The 18056-nt window shown below is 40.9% G+C and overlaps 1 protein-coding gene across 2 annotated transcripts in view; it reads right to left on the bottom strand.

The window, feature by feature from the left end:
* The window catches only part of NUDT3 (nudix hydrolase 3), a 118379-nt gene that overhangs the window by 39059 nt on the left and 61264 nt on the right, over positions 1-18056 (bottom strand). For both annotated transcript variants that reach the window (XM_046639060.1, XM_046639061.1), the window contains exon 2: positions 14306-14416. In XM_046639060.1, coding sequence (XP_046495016.1) covers positions 14306-14416 — 111 coding nt within the window. The remainder of the gene's footprint in view (positions 1-14305; positions 14417-18056) is intronic.

Here is an 18056-nt window from a genome sequence, read left to right as displayed (position 1 = left end):
AGGGGACTGGCCTTATTCTAAAGAGCTACATGCTAAAGAACAGAATTGAGAGGTCACGTGTTGTGAAATCTACAATTTATTTTCAAATGGCATAGCCAAAAACAAAAGCAAGGATAGAAATATACAGAGATAAAGAAAACATGCAAAAAGTCAACAGATATTATACCTAGAAGAAGGTATACAGTGCTTATTTTACTATTTTTAAATTTTTCTTATATGTTTGAAAATTTTCATGATTACAAAGTTGGGGAAAAAATAACCAGCTATGGAATTATGCTAATATACCATCGTCTTTCTGCTTTCTGGCTTTTCATTCTGCCAGGAACACATATCACCTTCATAATCAGAAAAATGGAGAGCTATAGTAGTCCCCAGCCTAATCAAGTAATCAAACTGGCTACAGTTACAGCATCACGAAGTGCTAAAAGGAGCACTTAAAAGTCCTCAGAGTAAGGGGCCGGCCCGGCGGCGCAGTGGTTGGGGTCATGTGCTCGACGTCGGCGGTCCAGGGTTCACAGGTTTGGATCCCAGGCACAGACCTACAGACCACTCATCAAGCCATGCTGTGGTGGCATCCCACATAACATAGAGGAAGATGGGCACAGATGTAGCGCAGCCACAATCTTCCTTAAGCAAAAAGAGGAAGACTGGCAACAGATGTTAGGTCAGGGCCAATCTTCAAAAAGAAAAAAGCCCTCAGAATAAGAGCCCTGTTCAGATTATACTGTTTCTATTTTGTTAAAAACTTTTACAAACCAGTCTAATGGAAATTCCTAGTCAAAAGCACCATATATTAAAACTAAAATGGTCACTCACACAAATAGCTAATAACATTTTCAATACCACTTTTCATAAAGCCAAGAATATCTATTAAGCATTTCTGCAAAAGCCAAAGTGACAGTCACAAAAAATTCTCAATCATTTTAAAGTTGACCCTAGAAGCAATCATGGAAGTAACCATTTACCATTTCGTAACAGCCTTGGAGCAGAGAGGCACCCTCCTCTGAAAGAAGAGAGAGGCCTCCCTGCTCTGGGGCCAGAGTTGAATTACACTCTCGGCCACGTGAGCACAGAGCAAAACTGAGCACAGGGATTATCACAACGCCCCTCAACCAGGCCCTTTACTGGAGGCGCTGTCCGTGCCAAGGTCTCCTTTCATCCCTGAACTGTAACTGAGAGGAAGGGCCCTTTCTAAATTCTCAGCTGTCAGAAACCGGAGATTCAACACGGATTTACTGCAGGGCCTGTGCCAGAGACCTGCGGGCTTCACTCTGTCCTGTAACATAAAACAGCCTCACACCAGCTTCCGCACTAAAACATAAACATGGTGTATGTTTTCTCTGTTCATTCCATGTATTCAAAATTATTTTTTCTAAGGCAAAGCTCAAGTTCTTTTGCTATATTTTTGTGCAGATGCTTTTCTAGGAGGGCAGAATAAAGACGCTTCCACACTCAAAAATGTATGTCTGTGTTAGATGAACAAAGGCTTTCCTGAAAATTTTTATCACTGAGCACATTCCCCACTAAACTCTTTAAAAAGAATAAATTATCAGGATAAAATCATTACATATAATGTATTAAGAGACAAGATGATTCTTACATTTTATAATGCTATGACCAAAGGAGCTGAAAACATCTATCTTCTTACTAAGTAAAAATAAAGACATGGTACTACTAACGAAAGCACAACTTATCTTACGGAAAATGGTGTCCATCATATCGTTGTACTGCATAGTTCCTTCCTCAAGATCTTGAATATAGTTGACACATAATAAAGTATTTACGCCCATTTTCTGCCCAACTTTTCATTTTGAAAAATTTCAAACATACAGAAAAATATTTGCTTACCTTTGTACCTATTTTTAAGATTAATATGTGTATACAGCCATACATCTATGTTATTACTAATAATTTATATTTGTGTGTTCTAAAATTCCTGAAGAATTAAGCAATGGAAATTCAGAGAATACTATCTAAATAAAACCTGCTTTTCAACAAACAAATGAGGTTGATTTGTGATCTCTCTCTTGATTTACAATAATTTACATCTGGATGTATTTTCTCATATTAACATTTCCATTACACAGTGAAATATTCCCGAGGTTAAAAAACCTTTATTTGCTTTCACTTATCATTTAGGAGACTAAAAAAATAAAACTATCTTCTCCTGAAAGGTTGGAGCTTATCAGTTTATAGTTCAAAACAAAGTAAAAGTCTGGAACGCAGCTCATTCACCTAATGAAGAACACATCTTTTGAGGGCCACTAGAGTGGCCTAGTGGTTAAGTCTGGCATGCTCCACTTTGGCAGTCTGGGTTTGGTTCCCGGGTGCAGACCTACACCACTCGTCAGTGGCCACACTGTGTCAGCGGCTCACATACAATAAGAGGAAGATTGACAACAGACGTTAGCTCAGGGTGAATCTGCCTCTGCAAAAAATTTTAAAAAAAGAACATATCTTGGGGCTGGCCCCATGGCTGAGTGGTTAAGTCTGTGCACTCCGCTGCAGGTGGCCCAGTGTTTCGTTGGTTCGAATCCTGGGCACGGACATGGCACTGCTCATCAAACCACGCTGAGGCAGCGTCCCACATGCTACACCTAGAAGGACCCACAACGAAGAATATACAACTATGTACTGGGGGGCTTTGGGGAGAAAAAGGAAAAAATAAAATCTTTAAAAAAAAAAGAACATATCTTTTGGTTGTTTTTCATTATGAGCCTTTTAGTACCACTATTGTTGTTTTTTCAATCTATATCCACGTATTATTTTAACATTTTGAAAACAACTTTTTTTTTTTTAAGGGAAAGATTTGCCCTGAGCTAACGTCTGTTGCCAATCTCCTTCTTTTTTTTTCCCCCTCCCTAAAGCCCCCAGTGCACGGTTGTTTATTCCAGTTGTAAGTCATCCTAGTTCTTCTACGTGGGCTGCTGCCACAGCATGGCAAGTGACACACGGGTGGCGTGGTTCCGTGATGGGGAAACAAACCCGGGCCACCAAAGCGGTGAGTACTGAATTTTAACCACTAGGCCACTGGGGCTGGCTCACAAAACAACTTTTTAAAATTAGTTGCCTACATTGAAAGATGAGATGATCTCACATGATAATCCAGCTTTCAAGCTTCTCTTGAAACATCAGAGCCACACTGGGTCTTAAGTGTCACATGACAACTACAGGCTGGGCCTGAGCAGGGGCCATCTTCCGACTGAGGCAGGCTCTCCCCACTCTGTCAGAGCTACACCCACTCTCAACTGCCTGCCTCCTTCCCTATGAGCTTATGAACTGGAGACCATTACTTCTCCCTCTTTTACTTATCATGTTGAAATGACTGAAAATATTCTTAATATATTCTGATATATATTTTGTGATTAAAGTTATGGATTTTTAAGAAATCGTGTTATCTCCCTAATAAATCCTGTGATACCTCATCCCCACCATCCATCCACAACTGTTCAGGCTGGGCCAAAAAGTTAAAAAGAAAATACAATACAGTCATACAGAGCCTTCACTTTTTTCTCCATTCCAAATAGAGGCAAACACTTATGAGTTTAAAAAAAAAAAGTTGACAAAATAGTATCTCGAATTATTCCCAAGTAGTCACAGGCTTTTTAAATGTTCTATCTGTATATAATAACTGACATGAAAAATGGCTTCCCTGTTAGAGACAGTTCTGAGATACCCTATGGAGCCTTCTGGTTGCTGTGATACATACATAAGAAAGTACAACAATTTTTTTTTGCAGAGACAAGGAAAATACTGAACAGGAATTGGGATAAGAAGATACAGATTTTAAAATAAAGTTCACTATGGCATTTTCCATGTTCTTATCTGAAATACAAATGAGTTCAAGAAGGGTTTATAATTGATAGGATAACAAAAGATTAGTAAGGCTAGAGATATCACGAAGCAGTTCTGAACCCTTGAGGCAACCATAATCTTTGATTCTGTATTAAGGCATCTAGAAGTTCAAAAAGTTTTCTTAAATGAAGGTGAATTAAGTCAAACATGCTATGAAATTTTTACTTTACGTATCAAACACTTGAGGAAGGGCAGCAAGGTCCAGAAAAGTCTGAGGAAACATCACTAAGCTGAGGAAATTTACAACATGGTCAGTTTATATGGCAAAGCAACAGGTGGTAAAAGCCAGAAGAGTAGCAGAGACGTGTGCTATTAGGACACAAGTGCAGAAGTCAGAGAAGAAACTACCTTTTTTTTAGGTAGGCCTATATCACAGGCTGACTACCAGGCTATCTTCAAATACTTTACAGTTTATAGGCCAAAACTGGTTCCATGGATATGGGCCTTGCCCAGAGGCGAAGCAGCAGATAAAAGGACCTGGCACTGGGCCACACATTCTCAATCATCATCACTGACTACATTTCTCTAATGGTATGTGAAATGACTAAAAGAAACCTCAACCAAATTGGAGTAGGGAAGGTCTGTGGGGGAGCCCTCATGCCCTATCATACATTGTTAACTACTCCAAACAGGAAGAGACACAAAGCCTGCATTTCTGACAGAAAGTACAACTACTTTACTACCGAAGGAAGATTTCTCTCTCAGCCTGGCAACAGCCCAGCCAATGAGAAATGCCACAGCTCAGCCAATGAGAAGCCACCGCCACCCTCAACTGTTACTTTCTTTCAATGGACTTATATTTAACATAGTCCCTCCTACTCCCCCACTTTCTCTCTATAAAAACAAGCCCCTTCCTATGTCTCTCTGGATCCGCCTCTGGTTTGCCACAGCATGCACATCCTGAATTGCTATTCTTTTGGATATTCCCAAATAAACTCATTTTACGGGTAAAATAACTGGTGAATTTGCTTTTTAAGTTGACATATATGGTGTCAGAAGTGGGATTTGGAGATCGTGACCCACGAGAGATGGTGACCCCCAGAACTGAGCAAGGTCCCACACTGAGGCCCTGTGTGGGAATTCCGGGCTCCGCTCCCTCTGCATTCCGAGCTCTCTGACTTTACTCAGGATCAGGAGAGGCTCTGCCCTCTCAGGGGAGGGACTGTCCTCCCGGGTCATGGCTCTGTCCTTGGGTTCGAGGCATCGTCCCTGGTGAGTACTCAGCTGTTTTCTGAAGGCAGCACAGTTCCTTTAGGGGGTCAGGCTTGCTGAGAATCCAGGAGTTTTTCTTTGCTTTTCAGATTCCTTTTGCAATCAAGCCTGGGAATCCAGCAAGTTTCTTTTGTTTTTAGATTCCTTTGGGGATCAGGGCTAGGACTCTAGCAACTTTCCTGGGTTTTCAGGAAATTTCAGAAATGGGATCCCAGTCATCTAAATGTTCTGAGGGAAACCCTCCTTCAGGGACCCTGGCTGGATTTATGTTTAAGAACTATGAGCCCCCTACACGCACATTTTCAACTCAGTGGACCAAACTGACTTTCAATCTCCCTAAACTTGCTTCTCTTAAAACCAAATTGGAAGACCATGGCTATAAAATTAAGCAAAATGAATGGTATATCTCTGTTCCCTGGTACCTGGAGGCTTCTGAACACACACAAAACACTAAAATTGCCTCACAAGATACTGTGTCTAAATTAGCCAACACACCTAAAAAACCGAGGGAGAGCAAAACGGCCTCTGAAGCCTCATGTCCCCTTCTCCTTCCTTGTCTCAGGCACCATCTTGCTTGTCTTCTCAGACTCCGCTCCAGCAGCCATCTTGTGCTCAGGCTCTGCCCCACCACCATCTTCCTCCCTCCCCCTCTGCAAAAACCTGCCCCTTTAAAATCAGACCCTCTGAGGATTCAAATGCTAAACCCTTAATTACCAAGTTAATTGTAGCAAACAAACAACTAGAAGGAAAAAAAAATTTAAATAGCACCCTAGACTTTTGATACTAGACAAAACGACTCCAAAAACAGCTCTAAAAAGACCCTTACGGAATGCAAATTTTAAAATTTTTAGTAAAAGACTTTGGCCATCTGAACAAGTAACCATAAGTTAGTCTATCTGCCAGAAATACGACTTGGATCCAACCATTCTTTTGAGTTTTGTGCCTGAGACATGGTTAAAACTTTAAAACAAAATTATAAGGTCTTCGCTTGCATCTGTTTGTATGTTACATGAGTCTTTATATACGTGCATTGTAATATGTGGTACATTTCTACCTCCAGATGGTACTGCTAAAATTGATTTATAAATAGTTCTATTTACTTGGCTTAAAAATAAACAAGCACTGGGGGCCGGCCCCATGGCCAAGTGGTTAAGTTTGCGAGCTCGGCTTTGGTGGCCTGGGGTTTCACCGGTTCAGATCCTGGGGGCAGACATGGCACCACTCATCAGGCCATGCTGTTTCCTAAAAATTCAAATTCTAAATGAAATCTTTTTGACCTGTATGTAACTTTGAGATTTTCTGAGGGACCTGGAACATCTCAAAAGATTTGTTCCTGGGGCCCGCCCGGTGGCCGAGTGGTTAAGTTTGCGTGCTCTGCTTCGGTGGCCTGGGGTTTCGCTGGTTCAGATCCTGGGTGCAGACATGGCACCACTCGTCAGACCATGCTGAGGCAGTGTCATGCCACATGCCACATACTACAACTAGAAGGACCCACAACTAAAATATACAACTATGTACTGGGGGTATTTGGGGAGAAAAAGCAGGAAAAAAAGAAAAAAAAAAGATTGGCAACAGTTCCTAGCTCAGGTGCCAATCGTTAATTAAAAAAAAAAAAAGATTTGTTCCTGGGCGTAGACCTACACCACTTGTTCCAAGAGTAATGGGATTTGTAAATGGTGGAAATCTCTCAGATTGCAAGGGATTGGGAATCGTGGACATTTTCCCAATCCAGCAATCAGAGAGATTTCCACCATTTGTAATGTTTTGAGAGTAAAATAACTTGCAAATGGTGGAAATCTTTCTGATTGCTGGATTTGCCATCAGAAACCTCAATCTGTCCAAGATAGCGATGACCCCTCAGTTCACTCTATAAGTAATTTCCCTGGGATTCTAGATGCTGTTATTTGCCTAAATTGCTCTGCTGGCCCATTTTACTGAGTCAGAATGCCAAGCCTGCCTACATTTGTCCCTTGCTTTAATTTAACCCAACTTTGGAACAGGGAAACAAAATCTTTTGAATATTTGTATGAAAAATTTTGTGGGACCATTAATGTAAGTCAAATCATCTGTATGATTCTTAACATGTTCGTGTATTTAGGCAACCTCTCGGTATGTAACAACACAGTATCTGAGCCTTGGTTATATAATGCTAACGTCTCTATGTTGATGAACGAGTCTGCAGATGATACAACTAATGCAGGAGCCTTATGTACACCCCCTGGTTACAGCTTCATGTGTGGAAGTTTTGGTAATAGCCTTTATGCCTGGGCAACTCATAGCCTTGAAGCTGGAGAATGCAAGGACAGTGTGTCCTTGCCATATTCACTGTCCGGCATAATCAGAGACCTCTTATTGGTCTCTCCCATTGAATCTCCATAGTTGCTCTAAATGAGAACTCCCAGGATGTGTATGTGATGCAGGTGGGTTTGCCTCCATGGGAAGAGCTTTCTTCCCATCAATCAGACTGAGTGCCAATGAACAAATGATCAGGAATCTCTCCCTGACACTAGAAGAGTTGGCCAACTCCATATCCAAAGCAAGTTCAGCTCAGCAACAACAAGCTTAACTCACTGGCCAAGATAGTTGTGGATAATTATATAGCCCTTGATTATCTATTCACTGGGCAAGGAGGTGTCTATGTGGTGGTAAACACCTCCTGTTGCACATGGATAAATGCCTCTGGGGAAGCAGAAACCCAAGTACATAGATTAGAGAGCAAACACACTGGCTGTAACAAATTTCACCTGACAATCCACTGCCTTTTGATTTGTTCAGCAGGCTACTTTCAAGTCTCGGCTCCTGGTTTAGAACCATCCTGCAAACTGGGATTATAGTATTGCTCTTAATCTTACTCTATAATTACTGTAAAGTTCTGTACCTATTGCCTGCTGAACCTCTGTAAAACTGACGTGCCCAATAAGGTGATGCTGGCCCAGCACTTTGAGATGATCTCTAACGCCTATAACCTTGGCAAAATATAGACTTTAGATGGGAAATGCCTGAGAGTTCTCCCTCTAACCTTCCTTGTCACTCAAATGCAGCCTAAATGGTTTCCAACCACTATGTACTTTCCCTCCAATGGGACACAATAACCAGGAAAGGTCCTTCCTCGCACCGAGGGACAAGACCACAACGTGCAGAGAACCTGACTGTTGATCAGCAATACTTTTGGAGAAAGATCTTGATCAAAAGGGTAAATGTGAAATGAATAAAAAAAACTTCAATCAAATTGGAGTTGGGAAGGACTGTAGGGGGAGCTCTCAAGCCCTGTCATACATCTCAATTACTCCAAACAGGAAGAGACGCTTGCATCTCCCACAGGAAGTACAACTAATTTACTACTGAAGGAAGCTCCTCTCCTGACCCGGCAACAGCCCAGCCAATGAGAAACGCCACAGCTCAGCCAATGAGAAGCTGTCGTTACCCTGAACTGTTCCTTTCCTCCAATGCACTTTGGTTTAGAACGGCCCCACCCTGCTCCCTCTAGGAGGCCCTTCCTACCCCCTACTCTATAAAAGCAAGCCCCTCCCTTGTCTCTCTGGATGGGCCCATGGCGCCATAGCAGGCAAATCCCAAATTGCAATTCTTTTGGCTATTCCCAAATAAACTCGTTTTGAGAGTAAAATAACTGGTGAATTTGCTTTTTAAGTTGACAGGCAGAATGAATGGCATCCTTGAAGAGAGCACAGTTGAAGGTATGCATATCATTTTCTCCTTCTGTTTCTGTTTTCAGATGTTCTGTATCTGTGTGATAACGCTCTTGGTTTGGCTGAGGTGAGAATCGGTAAAAGAAATGGAAAAGTAACAGATGAACAGAAAACAAAACAGTTTCAGATCTAGCTTCTCTCCCTTTTCCCTGTCAGCCAACAGTTTTACCTTTCCCATTGAATGAGCATGAAAGAATAGCTCTGAAAACTACACAAAAAGGTACTTTTCTTTTTTATTACAGAGAGTCACATGGTTGGCTCACAGCAGCCTTTGCTGCCTGGGGTAGAGATGCACTGTTTCAAGGCCTCTGGGAGAAAGCCCCATCCCTCTAACTCTTTGAAGAGTCACTATAATAGGATTTTGACTATAAGCAGCTGAAAAATGGTGGCCAGTTTCCAAGAAGAAATATTTTAGCCCTTTAAATATGACTTCTAATATTTCAAGTACTACAGATTTCCGTTTCTGAAATTCAGTCAATATGCTGAAATTTTCAAGCTGGGTTGAACAAAGTTTCAGAACAGCCTGAGTTTAATGGTACCTAGCCCTGATAATGCCAAGATAAACTACTTAAAAATGTCATTCCATTCATGTTTATATAGAAAACTTTTCTTCTAACAAAATAAATACATGTTCAAGAAAGCGTGATAATCTATAAGCTAAACCAAAGACAGCCGCTGTGAACACTTGTTGGATAGTCTTTGAGGGAGCGCAGCATTAGCAGTGTGGATGCTGAGACCAAACATTCTGGGTTCAAATCTCACTTTGAGCGCTTGAGTACATTTAGCTGGGCACAATTTGTTTGCACAAATTACTTAATCTCACTGAACCTCAGTTTTTTCTCACCTGTAAAATGTAGATTATAACAGTTCCTATTATACTTATATATTATACTATATATAGTATATTACTATATATTACTATATATATTACTATATATATTACTATTATACTATATATAGTAAGTAATAAACGAGGCAACATACACAAAACACTTAGAACAGAGCTCGGCAAATGTAAGCATACAAGCAGTCCTACACAAATAGACACATATTTCTTTCCCACTAAACGGTTTCATATCACAAATACTATTTCATAGCCTGCTTTGATCACTTAGGAACATGTTACAAACATTCTCCTGTGTTAGTAAATGTCTGTTTACAACATACACAGGACTCTGAGTAAAGCTGCTGCAGGTGGTACTTCAACACAGGCTGCCTATGTGCTTTTTTACAGCACGTTGCTTCGCCACTCTGAGCACAGCTAGAGGAATAAGAAATCAGCAACTGATGCGAAGGTAAGGCAGGCATCTTCAAAACGGCCAGAAGCTAATAATGTGGCCTGGCAGCCCCGCCCAAAGGTCATAACTAGGCAAAACCAAGCAGCTCCTCTCTCTTGGGAAGGCTGACTGTGTGATACACACAGAGAGCCAACAGACTGGTGAGTGGTACACAAGGGAGGAAAAACCTAAAACGAAAAGTGGTAAGTAGAAGCCAAGAGGCTGAGAAAAGACTAGAAAGGCGGCTCCTCCACGGTGGCAGAGGGGCTGGGCCACTGGTGCAGAGACTGGGCTCCTTGAGCTACACTGCATTCCCACTTGTGTTCCACCTACCGTCAGCAAGGCCTGCCTGTGTACTGTGACCCAGTTCTGCACAGCCTCGCTGGGCGACTGCTGCAACACTGTCATATTCTTCCTCATTTAACTGAGCGACCTATAGGTATATCTACTCCTAACAACCTGAAAGGGCCTACCTCAACTGCATTTACATGGCTGTTCTAGAGGTCACATCAGTAACTGTGGCACTTATTTTGTCAACCAGTTGCTGTGTTAAGCACTGGGGATTCAACAGTGAGCAAGAAAGAATGGTACTTCACAGGGTGTAAAGTCTAGCACAGAAGACAAACAAGAAGTATTAATAAAGCATGATAAATACCATGATGCTAGAAGTACAGGCTACATGGACACAAACAGGAAGAACGACGAATCCACAGGGCAAAATCACGAAGACTACAGGGAGAAAGTCACCTTCTGCTTTAAGCACAAAGTGAGCCAGGTGTGCCAGATAGTGCAGACTGCTCACCCAGTACTCATTCCCACCCATACGGACTCCACGACCACAAGCCTTGTAAAGTTACAGAGTCTTCACAGAGCAACAGGAGACTGATCAGTGTTTCCTATCAGGCCATCCAAGAGTCCTAGCCTCATTTAACAGGAAAGGCTGATTTCTTTGGTGGGTAAGCATCTTTCAAGCCTAGAAATATTTAGAATGAAAGACAAAAATGTTTAAGAGAATCAAAATCATAGTATAAGTATTTCTATGTTAAGAAGGAGACCAGGAGGGCCGGTCCGGTGGCACAGTGGTTAAGTGTGCAACATTCCGTTTCGGCGGCCCGGGGTTCACCGGTTTGGACATGGCACCGCTTGGCACGCCATGCTGTGGTAGGCGTCCCACATATAAAGTAGAGGAAGATGGGCACAGAATGTTAGCTCAGGGCCAGTCTTCCTCAGCAAAAAGAGGATTGGTGGCAGATGTTGGCTCAGGGCTAATTTTCCTCAAAAAAAAAAAAAAAAGAAGGAGACTAGACAGATTTTATGATTTTATAATGTTTAAAAGAATTTGGTCTATTAGACTGTAACCTCAATTTTGAAAGTATGATTGAAAAATTTATTTCTGACTTGTGATTTTAAGTTGAAAAATCTCAGTAAGTTTACATATACTATGGAAATATTTAGAGAATCTAAGACCCACCGTATTTGTAGGTTTAAATACTGAGATTCACAGGACTTTTTTGTTGAAGAGTTTCATAAGGTTTTATTTTGTTTATTCAGATGACTGAAATACTTTAAAAAGCAATCAAATATATTAAATTTATAAATGTAATTTGAAACATCTGAAAGTCTTCAATCAACTGGTCTAGGTATTATCCAAAAGCCCCTTAAAAGTGACTAGTAAAATCCTCTATGCTTATAAATAAGGTAATCAGATCTTTAAGCATTATGAAAGAACTACGTTTTTAAATGTGTACTTTAAAAAAGTCGTAACATTTTGAAAACTAAATAAACCTCTGAATAGTGATTTCTGCTTACAAAAGCTACCCCTTCAAGGGCAACAAAAAATATCCACCTACATCCCCTCTGATTCCAAGTATCATTCTCTGTTGATGGACGTGGAATTGGAAAAACCACCCCATCCATTTTATTTTCATGGAAGCCACTGAAATGTTTGTTTTTGTAACAACACATTTCTCTAATTTTTATTGTTTGTACAAATGTTTGATTTATTTTGTACCTTTCCTAAAGTTCCAAGCAGTTCAGACATTTCTCTATCCTCTCAATAATGCTGGAATAAAGTACAGGGTATGGTATGACTCTCCTTTGACTGGAGGGGGAAAAAATTTGCTGAAAGTCAGGCAGGATTCGTCAGGGCTAAGAATGGCAGGCAGGGTTTAATTTCAAGCTCGGAATTCCTCCCAAGACAAGAGGCAGGTAAGATACTGATCCTCTAAGGAATATGGTTTAATTATCTGTGCTGCAACCTTCACCTTCTTGTGTCACAAGCACCTTAATCCTATTTCATTCTATTCTCTGTTTCATCTACTGAAGGATGGTATGGAACTTCCGGGAAACGAAAGGGTAAGAAAGATCCCTATATCCTTTCCTATTCCTTGGCTGCATTTCCTACTGCAATCATCTAGTTTTCTACATGTTAGTTGCACTTGTATAACTCAGGGACAATTCAACCGTAAGGCTCAAAAACAAAGCAACAGTAGTAACAACAACTAATACAAGCTTTCCTGAGACTGAAGCCGAATGGAAATGTGCTCTACAAAGGCAGAGCTGGCAGATTCCCCTCACAACTCCTAAGACCAAGAAGCAAGTTTTGCACAAGGTCTCTGAACTTTTTCCTTTCTCCCTTCTAGAACCATCACTCTTATTTCAGGTCTTCCAACAACCTGCCTGAATCTACAACTGCCATGGTAACTCTGTCAAACGTCACTTTCGCCTTACGTGCCTTAGAACCTACAGGAGTCAACTGGATTTCAATCACAATTATGTAGCTGAGGTCCACCAACTGGCCGCACCACACTTACTTGAATAGTCAAACCTTGGGGATCCTCCTGAAAGAACTCTGATAATTTCCACGTAGTATTTCTTCAGGACTTTTACTGTTCTATCTGTCAGAGAAGCATGCAGCAATTACTTTCTGTTCACCTAGCTGTGCCCTAGGCACAGGAAGGGAGGGTTTAAAATAGGAACTGTAACCACTGTCCTCAGAGATTACAATCGAGTTATGGATACGAGATACATGATAAAATGAGAGTGACACGAGCCAATGTAAGTCTGTAGGAATTCAGAGCGAGGAAAGAGCTCCTTGAGTATTCCCAGGGTAAGATTAGTCTAAGAGGACTTCAGCCAGGGCGGACCCAAAAGAAAGGTAGAATTTAGACTTGTTCTAAGTGCTATTTTATATGTCCTTAGAACCAGTTCCCTCTGAAACAAGGAAATGGATCTAAAGAGCCCTCGGTAGCCAGGGCAGGTAAATAGGGGTGATAAAATGAGACAACCTAAGCAGAGCAGTGAATGATGTCGCCACAAAAGGCTATAGAGAAACACTAGCTCCTGCCTCCTCGTTTTGAACCGCAGTCTCTTTCTCAGCTTCCCCAAACAAACTGTAACCTCTTGCAGTAAGGGAACTAAGGGTCCAAGACTTTACTTCTTTTAAGTGTTTATTCTAGAGTATCTAGTTAGATATATTGTCATGTGTCACTTAATGATGGGGATGCATTCTGAGAAGTGTTGTTGGGCAACGCTGTCGTGCAAACCCGAGAGAGTGCACTTACACAAACCTAGGTGGTATAACCTACTAGACACCTAGGCTATATGATACGAATCTTAGGGGACCACCATTGTATATGTGGTCTGTTGTTGACCGAAATGTCATTATGTGGTGCATGACTGTACTGGGTATGACCAAGGAACTGAACACATATACGTTGAATATCATGTGACTGAATAAAAAAGAAGACACTATTATCTCTCAGGTTGCACCATTAACAGCTTCTGACTAAGAATTGTTGCTTTAGCCACTGTTCTACGGCCAGGACCCAGGAAGCACAGGAATACAAGGGCTGTCTCCTCCTCATCCACAGGTTAACGAGAACGGGCCATTTATACCAATACTGCCTGTTCCTCTTATTTCTTAGGGCCAATGAACTTTCTGATACTTGATCTTCTGCCACAGGTAACAGAGGCAATGTTGAAAGAGATCCATGGGAAGTCACAAAGGACTGTCTAGTATATTGAAATACAGTCACTACCATGATCCCTCTCTCTACAGAGAGAGTCTGATCAACATCACCACGTCACAATCTGATCACCCCTTTAATCAAGGAGAGACATGGTAACTGTTAAATGCCTTCCTTCTCTGATCACGAGTGAGTACATTTATTCAGTGAGGGGTGATAAGTACTACACAGACATGACAGGTTCGTGGTTACGAGATACGTCCATGCCCTTTCTCTCAGTGCGTACCTCCTCGCAGACTTCACGGACTGCTGCCACACTCGGCTCCTCCTCGGGCTCCATGCCTCCTCCAGGGACAATCCATCGGTCTGGATGGCGACTACTGCTCACAAGTAGCACCTGAAAGTCACAGAGGTCACAGGGGCGGTTAAAAACTCAAAAAGACACCTTCATACAAATTCAGAGTTTAAACAAAGTAAAAGTGCCTATGACCTATTCTTTGTTTACATCTCTCCAAATCACTTCATGTAAGGTAGATGTTGTTTCCGTTTGAAAAGCAGACAATCTGCCTAGTAAGAGCAGAAGGGCATCTGAACCAGTGGCCATGACCTCTACCCTCCCCTCAGACTCTCAGTCACCTGTCCTATCTACCTTCTCTTTCGTTCCTTTCTCTAAAGCCCTGTGAACACAGAGCTGACAGGGACTTAAAAAAAGATTGTCAACGGTGAGCCTGTGAGCGCTGTGAAGGCTGACCAGAAGGAAAGAAGTCCTTAGTCCTGGTTGGCACCATAGTCCCAGCACTTTCCCTCCGAGGTTCTCACTCCTGTTTGTCCCAGTTCCTGCTCCATCAGATGGCCACTGGCCAATATAACACACTACTCTACGCTCAAAGTATACAATGAGAACCTAACCCTCTCACCTACAGGAGAAGTAGAAAAACTTCTTTTCATCACGCTTTCAGCCAAGATAAAACTGGAATGTTTTTACTAGAAAGTTTGATTAATGAAAAAACCCCCACCACACACAAAATGATATAGAACACGGTTTACTAATTTGAATTTAATCAGTATTCTAGTCATGGTTGAAATAAAATTTAGACTTTTCCTAGTTCCTTTTCCTTATCCCTCTCTAGGACAGATGCTAAAAACAAAGTTAGCTGGACTCACTATTTGGAGGTGGAGTTGGGTTGGCATTATTTACAAAACTAAAGGAATCCTCAACTGTTCCCTGAACCATCACTTTCTGATGATGTCTTCCTATTCCAAACCGTGTTCCCCATCCCATCCAACCCCCACCCCCGCACTTAACTCCTACTCTGCAGTCATCCTTGTTGCTGAAAGAAAATGCTACTTCCTCTTGAGCCGTTACAGAAGCCACCAGTGACTCCCCGGCACCTACTTTCCAGTCACCTCCTCTCTCCCTTGAGGCCTCTGCAACTAGCTAGCTACAAGCCCTCGGAAATTCTACCTTCTTCTTCATCCTTAATCCCTTTTTTCTGTCATGAGAGATTCTCCTGATGCTCCTCTACAAACTCTGTGATCTGCAGACTCAGAGGGGACCACGGAGTTACATGAAGGAAATCCATGAATCCATATGCAGTCACCATTATACAGTCCATGGACCGAGAAAATAATGCCTTATGCTTACAAGCACTTTTTAAAAATGTATCTAAGTTCTGGTTTGATTAATACAATGCAGGGTAATTTAAAATAATATAAAATCCACAGTAGTTTTTGGTTGGTGTGTATACATGTTTAATCAAGGGACATTCAAAGTACAATGTGAAGGTTCCATAAAATTTTGCTTTTAAGTAAGAGTCTTCATTGGACACCTACTTCATATACAAAAATTAACTCAAAATGGGCCAACAACCTAAACGTAAGAGGTAAAACTATAAAATGGGAGTAAATCTTTATGACCTTGGATTTGGCAAGATATGCCAAATTCTTAGACATGACACCAAAAGCATGAGCAACAAAAGAAAAAATAGATAAATTGCACTTCATAAAAATGAAAAACTTCTGCATATCAAAGAACATTATCAAGAATGAGAGGGGCTGGCCCCGTGGCCGAGTGCTTAAGTTTGCACGCTCCGCTTTGACGGCCAGGGGGTTCGCTGGTTCGGATCCTGGGCGCTGACATGACACTGCTCATTAGGCCATGCTGAGGTGGTGTCCCACATGCCACAACTAGAAGGACCTACAACTAGAATATGCAACTATGTACTGGGGGGATTCACGGGGGCGGGAAATGAGAAAAGGTGACCTGTAGAGTGGGAGAAAATATTTGCAAAGCATATATCTGATAAGGGTCTGATATCCAAAACACATAAAGAACTCTTAGAACTCAACAAAAAGACAAACAGCATTTCTTCAATTTCTTCAGAGAAGATATACAAATAACCAACGAGCACATGAAAAGATGCTCAACATCATTAGTCACTAGGGAAATGCAAAGTAAAACCACCATGAGATACCACTTTACACTCACTAGAATGGCTATAATTTAAAAAACAACAAGTACTGACAAGGATGTAGAGCAATCGGGACCCTCACACATTGTTAGTAGGAACGTAAAATAATTCCAGCACTGTGGAAAACAGGTTGGTGGTTTGAGACTTTTCCTCAAAAAGTTAAACATAAAATTACCCTATGATCTAGCAATTCCACTCCCAGGCATATACCCCAAAGAACTGAAAACATGTACTCAAATACACATAAATGTTCATAGCAGCAGTATTCACAATGGCCAAAAAGTAGAAACAACTAAAACGTCCATAAATGGATGAATGGATAAACAAAACGTGGCACATCCATACACAATATTCACCCATGAAAAGAAATACATGCTACACAGTGGATGAACTTTGAAAACATTATATTAAGTGAAAGTCTCAAAAAGTCACAATCTGTATGATTCCATGTATATGAAATATGCAGAATAGGTAAATCCATAGAGACAGAAAGCAAACCGGTGGTTGCCAATAACTGAGGGAAGAGAAGGGAAGAAGGGGGAGTAACTGCTTAATGGGTACAGGGTTTTATTTTGGAATGATGAAAGTGTTCTGAAACCAAATAGAAATGGTAGTCAGTTGCTAAATGCCACTGACTTGTTCACTTGAAAATGGTTAATGTTTTGCTATATGAACTTCACCTCAATAAAATAAAACTAGTTTTAGGATCACAGTGATTTTTTAAAAGCTAAAAGAGTCAGTGCCACTACTTTCTTCTTCAGAGTCTACACTCCAGGAAAGCCACCTTCCAGAAGGTTATCCTTAGTTTTATAATATTAAATTATAAAGCTAAAATAATATACTATTTCCATAAAAGAAAAAGGAGATCATTGCCATACCCATTCTCCTCGATAACTGTGGCCAATCTTACATTTTAAAAAATTCCTTATCAAAAGAAAAATAAACCCAAATATAATCATGTTTGTTAATTCAAGTTAAAAAGTTAAATTAAAAAAGAAAAAACTCCTCCAAAGCCAAACACTCTAGATAATGGCATTTAAGTCATCTATCTAATCTTCAAGGAAGATTCAAGAAGAAAAAGTAGAAAAGGGGGTTAATCCTTCACTGCTTTGTTATATAAATAACAACACGTAGTCTTTCTTCCTAGAGTTCTCCCACTTCCGGGCAGTGTTCACCAGCCATTCTAAACCTAAGCATTCACTTCAAAGGCTGACTAGGGCCATCTAATTAGTTATGGTCTACATGAAAGATCTTTACAGGGACATTTTAAAACTAAAGCAAAGCAAAGAAAATCTCTAACATAAAGTATAATTTAATGTCTAAATTTCAATCAGTGTGAAATATTATTTAGTAAATCTTGTGTTACTGCTTTGCACATTCAAAGCCTAACTATACGAGGTCAGACTATACGTAATACTGAGGCTGGAGAAAGCAAACCTCATTATTTGCAGTCACACGTCAAAGCAAACCCCATTACCAGTAAACAGTTCTTCTCGGTAAGTTTCCTTGACAACCCATCAAACATTTATTGAAAAAAAACAAAATAAACTATTCCTTACTTTAGCC

The sequence above is a fragment of the Equus quagga genome, chromosome 15 (assembly GCF_021613505.1).
Source record: "Equus quagga isolate Etosha38 chromosome 15, UCLA_HA_Equagga_1.0, whole genome shotgun sequence".
Classification (NCBI taxonomy): domain Eukaryota; kingdom Metazoa; phylum Chordata; class Mammalia; order Perissodactyla; family Equidae; genus Equus; species Equus quagga.
Note: the sequence above shows the minus strand (reverse complement) of the source record. Positions and strands in the feature narration are given on the sequence as shown.